The following is an 8373-nucleotide window of genomic DNA, read 5'->3' on the forward strand; positions in this document are numbered from 1 at the left end:
AGCAATTACTTTTATGGATTTTTTTTCTTTGATAATAAACTAGGATAATTGAATATTTGAAAATCTTCATCTTTAGAATAGTAGAAAGTGAGACAAAATTTCAGAAATCTGTGGTTTGTATTTATTTGAAGTATTCACAGTGTAAAGAGTTATCCTTCTCTATTTAAAGCCAATCAAGTCTAAACAAGTAAAACAACATGCTTAATCTAAGTAATAAATAGTTGATTTTGTTTCTTATTCTAAGTTAAACTCAAACTAAAATAAAAATTAAAAACTAGAATTTATTGATTTTGATCGACTCAAAGTTACATTTTATCAATTAAATCCATGTTACCATGAGATATATTTATCACTTGTTTGACATATGTCTTCGTAATTGAGAGTAAATACAATTAGCAAGTCACAGAAAATGGTATTTGAATGTTAAGTTTACTCCTATAAATCAGCTCAGTTTTCCTTCTCACCTTTCTTCTCAATGTAAGTAGGTGATGTCAATTTATTCTCTGTCATTAGCAAAATAAAGTCACCCCTGACTCAATAATCAATTTCTACAGGGGGACTTTTGTTGAACTATCATAACAATAGTAGTTCTTACCATTGTAATGATGACAATCACATGACTTGCAGTGCTCTTGGTGAGCCTGAAGCATGTGGTCTCTAGATCTGCTCCAAATCATTGTGAGATCCCATGAGGACCCACAATCCGTTTGCCTAGTCTTCTCATGGCCACTCTCATGTCTTTGTTTCTTAATGTATAGATGGCAGGATTCAAGAGGGGAGTGATAGCAAAATCAACAATGAACAAGTACTTATCCAGTGATGTTGTGGGGAAAGGCCACACGTAGAGAAACATGCATGGTGTAAAAAACAAAATCACTACAGTGATGTGAGCTGACAGTGTGACAAATGCTTTGGACAAGTCCCCTGAAGAACGTTTCCAGACAGTGACCAAAATGAAGATATAGGAAATAATTAACGAGAAGAAGGTAGCCATGGATATAAACCCACTGTTAGCAATGACTACAAACTCTAGCTTGTAAGTGTCTACACAAGCAAGTTTCATGACCCGAGGGAAATCACAGTAAAAACTATCTACTTCATTAGGGCCACAGAAGGGCAAGTTTATGACAAATACAAACTGAGATACGGCATGGATTATCCCCACTATCCAGGCAGTCACTACGAAGGAAACACACGTTTTGGGGCTCATGATGGTCAAGTAGTGGAGAGGCTTACAGATTGCAGTGTACCGGTCATATGCCATGGCTATGAGCAGCACCATCTCACCTCCACCCATGACATGAATAAAAAATATCTGTATTATGCATTTTGGAAAGGAAATGATTTTGCAGTCAGTGAAAAGATTAGTGATTATTTTGGGCACTGTGGTAGAGGACAGACCTAGATCAAGGAGAGAGAGGTTGGCTAATAGGAAGTACATGGGAGTGTGTAAGTGAGAGTCAATAATTACCAGGAACACAATGAAGAGGTTTCCCAGGATAACTCCCATGTAGAACACAGAGAAGAACCAAAAGAGAAAAAGGTTCATCACCCATGAATTTGAAAGTCCAATCAATACAAATTCAGATACCACAGAGACATTTGTTGTATCCATTGGCTCAATCAGTAGAGAAGAAGCTGAAGTATTCTAAAGGTAGAAAATAAGGCAGAATTGAGAAATATGGGAACTGAACATTGATATGGTGTTTGCCCATCGATGATTTTGTGGAAAATACGTGGCAAGTGTCTAATTGAGAAGGTCAAATACATACAGAGAGGACAGGGGAAAGGAAGAAAAAAAATAGAAATGAGATAATCAAAAGTTAGGCTAGGATGACAGGGAAAGAAATCATGTGAGAATAAGGCAGGTAATGTGAAGGAATTAGGAGCAAAGAGTAACATCTTCCTGGTAGAAAGTTTCTTTACCATGCTCCTTGTATAATAATTTGGGCTTCTTCTGTCTTCTCCATGTATATTCAAGAAAACGTCTTCTGTGTCATAAATAGTTAGCCATGATTTGAATGTTCAAACCCTTGATCATATTTGTGCACAGATACTGTAGCAGAATGTACTCTTTGATTATTCTTTTACTTCACACCTGCAAAATTTCAGGCATTAATCACTCATGCAATAGTGAATAGTGACCAGACAATGAGTGTAAGAATGTTGACTCTAAGAGGAAGCATTAGCTTAAAATGAAAAGGCTGAGTCCTCTGATAGTTTCCAATATTGTGACCGCAACCAGTGCCTTGGATAATTAAAATGTACCTTAAACTGGTGAAATGCTAAATCCCAGAGTGTCAGCAGACTCTGAAAAAGGGCTTCTACTTACTTTGCTAGGATAGAGATATTGTGCTCTTGATAGGTCTATTTTAGGATTAATAAGTGTCAATTCAAACACAAAACTGGAAGACTGGTGACTTTACTTAAACAAAATGTTTAATCATGATATACTAAGAGCATGTGAAAACTACATGACCCCAGAGAGTCATGAAAGATAAAGGTCATGAGAGCTTGTCTTCAAGTATTTGAAGTTTAACTAAAATGCTATTTGAAGGTGAGTAGAATGGCTACAAACAACTTTTTCAAGGGAAGTATCTGTTATCACTATGGATAAACAGAAAGGTTAAAGATGGGGAGCATAGATGGTGCAGTCGGTTAAGCATACAACTTTTTGGTTTCGACTCAGGTCGTGATGTGAGGATCATGAGATAGAGCCCTGTGTGGAGCCAGAGCCCCATGTGGAGCCTCTTGCTGGGCTCTGTGCTCAGCAGGGGTCTGCTTGAGCTTCTTTCTCCCTCTCTCTTTGCCCCTCCCGCTTGTGCTCTCTCTCTCCCTCTCAAATAAATACCTAAATCTTAAGAAAAAGAGAAAGGCTGAAGATATGTATAGATAGCTTGTATTTGGATCCATTCATTATTTAATGTAAAAGGAAAAATTAAAGGTACATTTCAAAGATATGATTAGAAATGAGATGATACTCAGAAAGGGTGATTTGATAAGATGAGCTAGGCCATCACAAAGAAGCAAATTTAGACTTGATGAGATGTCTGCTAAATTATTAAGAATAATTACTTATAAAGGAATATACATTTGATGTGCTCTTTATAATTATACACTACAAAAATATGTAACTATATGAATGAACATTTTAGATCATTTTGGATAATGACATTTTAGGTACTTCTTTTTTTTTTTTTAAGATTTTATTTATTTATTTGACAGACAGAGATCACAAGTAGGCAGAGAGGCAGGCAGAGAGAGAGAGAGAGGGAAGCAGGCTTCCTGCGGAGCAGGGAGCCCGATGCGGGGCTCGATCCCAGGACCCTGAGATCATGACCCGAGCCGAAGGCAGGAGCCCAAACCACTGAGCCACCCAGGCGCCCCTTAGGTACTTCTAATACTAAAAATGTTGACCATCTATGTTTTGTTGTTTTCTACATTAGCCATGTATGTGTAATAAATATTATGAAAAGGAGGAAATGGACACACAAATACGGAGAATAAACTGGTAGTTGCCAAGGAGAGGGTGATTGAGGGAAGGGCAAAATAGTGTAATGGGGAGTGGGATATAAAACTTGCAATTATGGAGTAAATAAATCACTAGAATGAAATTTAGAGCACAGAGAATGTTGTCAATGGCACTGTAATAGCATTGTATGGTGAGGTATGGTAGCTACACTGTGGTGAGCATAATCAAAATAATTAATAATTATGAAAAGGAATTGGAAGGAAAGCAATAGGAGAGGGGCAAGAAAAGGAAAAAGAATTCTGTGAAATATATGGTTGGAGTAGAGTATGCATATATGTGATAGAAATCGATTATTAATTATTACTATTGTTATTATTATTTTGGTACCAACATTTCTCAGCAAGTGATGATTTCTGGGGATAACTATGAAGAAAAGCTTCATGTTTCATATCTCATTTTAACCAGAAAGGTACCGGTTTCCTTGCTTAGAGAACATTAATATACATGAATGAATTTTGGCTCAAGGAATATAATGACTGGTAGCTGGATGGCATTTTACAGAATGCTGGTGTGTGTTTGTTATTTGAAATAGGCAAGTCCTACACCAAGAACAGGAAAACACTAACAATAAGTCACTCTTTACCTTGCCAACTCAAATCTCCGTATATTTCTTATAGTCTCTAAAAGAGAGAACACCTATCTGTTTAGGTATTTGATGGAAATTGCCATACTTTGTAAGAAGCTAGGTTCTTATTTTAGCCGTGGGATGAAATATAAATAATCTATGTGACTTGGCCATGGGTTGGTGTCAGAGGGGCATGTAGCCAAGTTTTGATGAGATACAGAACAATGACTTCTTTTTTTTTTTTTTTTTATTTCCAGCATAACAGTATTCATTATTTTTGCACCACACCCCGTGCTCCATGCAATCCGTGCCCTCTATAATACCCACCACCTGGTACCCCAACCTCCCACCCCCCGTCCCTTCAAAACCCTCAGATTGTTTTTCAGAGTCCATAGTCTCTCATGGTTCACCTCCCCTTCCAATTTCCCCCAACTCTCTTCTCCACTCTAAGTCCCCATGTCCTCCATGCTATTTGTTATGCTCCACAAATAAGTGAAACCATATGATAATTGACTCTCTCTGCTTGACTTATTTCACTCAGCATAATCTCTTCCAGTCCCATCCATGTTGCTACAAAAGTTGGGTATTCATCCTTTCTGATGGAGGCATAATACTCTATCCCCAGGGGTACAGGTCTGTGAATCACCAGGTTTACACACTTCACAGCACTCACCAAAGCACATACCCTCCCCAATGTCCATAATCCCACCCCCTTCTCCCAAACCCCCTCCCCCCAGCAACCCTCAGTTTGGTTTGTGAGATTAAAAGTCACTTATGGTTTGTCTCCCTCCCAATCCCATCTTGTTTCATTTATTCTTCTCCTACCCACTTAAGCCCCCATGTTGCATCACCACTTCCTCATATCAGGGAGATCATATGATAGTTGTCTTTCTCTGCTTGACTTATTTCGCTAAGCATAATACGCTCTAGTTCCATCCATGTTGTCGCAAATGGCAATATTTCATTTCTTTTGATGGCTGCATAGTATTCCATTGTGTATATATACCACATCTTCTTGATCCATTCATCTGTTGATGGACATCTAGGTTCTTTCCATAGTTTGGCTATTGTGGACATTGCTGCTATAAACATTCGGGTGCATGTGCCCCTTCGGATCACTACGTTTGTATCCTTAGGGTAAATACCCAATAGTGCAATTGCTGGGTCATAGGGCAGTTCTATTTTCAACATTTTGAGGAACCTCCATGCTGTTTTCCAGAGTGGCTGCACCAGCTTGCATTCCCACCAACAGTGTAGGAGGGTTCCCCTTTCTCCGCATCCTCGCCAGCATCTGTCATTTCCTGACTTGTTTATTTTAGCCATTCTGACTGGTGTGAGGTGATATCTCATTGTGGTTTTGATTTGTATTTCCCTGATGCCGAGTGATATGGAGCACTTTTTCATGTGTCTGTTGGCCATCTGGATGTCTTCTTTGCAGAAATGTCTGTTCATGTCCTCTGCCCATTTCTTGATTGGATTATTTGTTCTTTGGGTGTTGAGTTTGCTAAGTTCTTTATAGATTCTGGACACTAGTCCTTTATCTGATATGTCATTTGCAAATATCTTCTCCCATTCTGTCAGTTGTCTTTTGATTTTGTTAACTGTTTCCTTTGCTGTGCAAAAGCTTTTGATCTTGATGAAATCCCAATAGTTCATTTTTGCCCTTGCTTCCCTTGCCTTTGCGTTGTTCCTAGGAAGATGTTGCTGCGGCTGAGGTCAAAGAGGTTGCTGCCTGTGTTCTCCTCAAGGATTTTGATGGATTCCTTTCGCACATTGAGGTCCTTCATCCATTTTGAGTCTATTTTTGTGTGTGGTGTAAGGAAATGGTCCAATTTCATTTTTCTGCATGTGGCTGTCCAATTTTCCCAGCACCATTTATTGAAGAGGCTGTCTTTTTGCCATTGGACATTCTTTCCTGCTTTGTCGAAGATTAGTTGACCATAGAGTTGAGGGTCTATTTCTGGGCTCTCTATTCTGTTCCATTGATCTATGTGTCTGTTTTTGTGCCAGTACCATGCTGTCTTGATGACGACAGCTTTGTAATAGAGCTTGAAGTCCGGAATTGTGATGCCACCAACGTTGGCTTTCTTTTTCAATATCCCTTTGGCTATTCGAGGTCTTTTCTGGTTCCATATAAATTTTAGCATTATTTGTTCCATTTCTTTGAAAAAGATGGATGGTACTTTGATAGGAATTGCATTAAATGTGTAGATTGCTTTAGGTAGCATAGACATTTTCACAATATTTGTTCTTCCAATCCAGGAGCATGGAACATTTTTCCATTTCTTTGTGTCTTCCTCAATTTCTTTCATGAGTACTTTATAGTTTTCTGAGTATAGATTCTGTGTCTCTTTGGTTAGGTTTATTCCTAGGTATCTTATGGTTTTGGGTGCAATTGTAAATGGGATTGACTCCTTAATTTCTCTTTCTTCTGTCTTGCTGTTGGTGTAGAGAAATGCAACTGATTTCTGTGCATTGATTTTATATCCTGACACTTTACTGAATTCCTGTATAAGTTCTAGCAGTTTTGGAGTGGAGTCTTTTGGGTTTTCCACATATAGTATCATATCATCTGCGAAGAGTGATAATTTGACTTCTTCTTTGCCGATTTGGATGCCTTTAATTTCCTTTTGTTGTCTGATTGCTGAGGCTAGGACCTCTAGTACTATGTTGAATAGCAGTGGTGATAATGGACATCCCTGCCGTGTTCCTGACCTTAGCGGAAAAGCTTTCAGTTTTTCTCCATTGAGAATGATATTTGCGGTGGGTTTTTCATAGATGGCTTTGATGATATTGAGGTATGTGCCCTCTATCCCTACACTTGAAGAGTTTTGATCAGGAAAGGATGCTGTACTTTGTCAAATGCTTTTTCAGCATCTATTGAGAGTATCATATGGTTCTTGTTCTTTCTTTTATTGATGTGTTGTATCACATTGACTGATTTGCGGATGTTGAACCAACCTTGCAGCCCTGGAATAAATCCCACTTGGTCGTGGTGAATAATCTTTTTAATGTACTGTTGAATCCTATTGGCTAGTATTTTGTTGAGTATTTTCGCATCTGTGTTCATCAAGGATATCGGTCTATAGCTCTCTTTTTTGGTGGGATCCTTGTCTGGTTTTAGGATCAAGGTGATGCTGGCCTCATAAAATGAGTTTGGAAGTTTTCCTTCCATTTCTATTTTTTGGAACCGTTTCAGGAGAATAGGAATTAGTTCTTCTTTAAATGTTTGGTAGAATTCCCCCGGGAAGCCGTCTGGCCCTGGGCTTTTGTTTGTTTGGAGATTTTTAATGACTGTTTCAATCTCCTTACTGCTTATGGGTCTGTTCAGGCTTTCTATTTCTTCCTGGTTCAGTTGTGGTAGTTTATATGTTTCTAGGAATGCATCCATTTCTTCCAGATTGTCAAATTTATTGGCATAGAGTTGCTCATAGTATGTTCTTATAATAGTTTGTATTTCTTTGGTGTTAGTTGTGATCTCTCCTCTTTCATTCATGATTTTATTTATTTGGGTCCTTTCTCTTTTCTTTTTGATAAGTCAGGCCAGGGGTTTATCAATTTTATTAATTCTTTCAAAGAACCAGCTCCTAGTTTCATTGATTTGTTCTATTGTTTTTTTGGTTTCTATTTCATTGATTTCTGCTCTGATCTTTATGATTTCTCTTCTCCTGCTGGGCTTAGGGTTTCTTTCTTGTTCTTTCTCCAGCTCCTTTAGGTGTAGGGTTAGGTTGTGTACCTGAGACCTTTCTTGTTTCTTGAGAAAGGCTTGTACCGCTATATATTGTCCTTTTAGGACTGCCTTTGTTGTGTCCCACAGATTTTGAACCGTTGTATTTTCATTATCATTTGTTTCCATGATTTTTTTCAATTCTTCTTTAATTTCCCGGTTGACCCATTCATTCTTTAGAAGGATGCTGTTTAGTCTCCATGTATTTGGGTTCTTTCCAAACTTCCTTTTGTGGTTGAGTTCTAGCTTTAGAGCATTGTGGTCTGAAAATATGCAGGGAATGATCCCAATCTTTTGATACCGGTTGAGTCCTGATTTAGGACCGAGGATGTGATCTATTCTGGAGAATGTTCCATGTGCACTAGAGAAGAATGTGTATTCTGTTGCTTTGGGATGAAATGTGCTGAATATATCTGTGATGTCCATCTGGTCCAGTGTGTCGTTTAAGGCCTTTATTTCCTTGCTGATCTTTTGCTTGGATGATCTGTCCATTTCAGTGAGGGGAGTGTTAAAGTCCCCTACTATTATTGTATTATTGTTGATGTGTTT

At 38.3% G+C, this 8373-nt stretch overlaps 1 protein-coding gene across 1 annotated transcript; it reads right to left on the bottom strand.

The window, feature by feature from the left end:
* Nucleotides 1-673: 673 nt before the first annotated feature.
* On the bottom strand, nt 674-1615 carry LOC116590141 (olfactory receptor 4F6-like). The gene has a single exon (XM_032341791.1). It carries the CDS (start codon nt 1613-1615, stop codon nt 674-676), a length of 942 nt encoding a protein of 313 aa, XP_032197682.1.
* Between the last annotated feature and the right edge of the window lie 6758 nt (nt 1616-8373).

This window comes from Mustela erminea, chromosome 5 (assembly GCF_009829155.1).
Source record: "Mustela erminea isolate mMusErm1 chromosome 5, mMusErm1.Pri, whole genome shotgun sequence".
Classification (NCBI taxonomy): Eukaryota; Metazoa; Chordata; class Mammalia; order Carnivora; family Mustelidae; genus Mustela; species Mustela erminea.

What these genes read in the sequence shown, in the direction of transcription:
- LOC116590141 (XM_032341791.1), bottom strand. Translation starts at nt 1,615, where the DNA reads ATGGATACAACAAATGTCTCTGTGGTATCTGAATTTGTATTGATTGGA.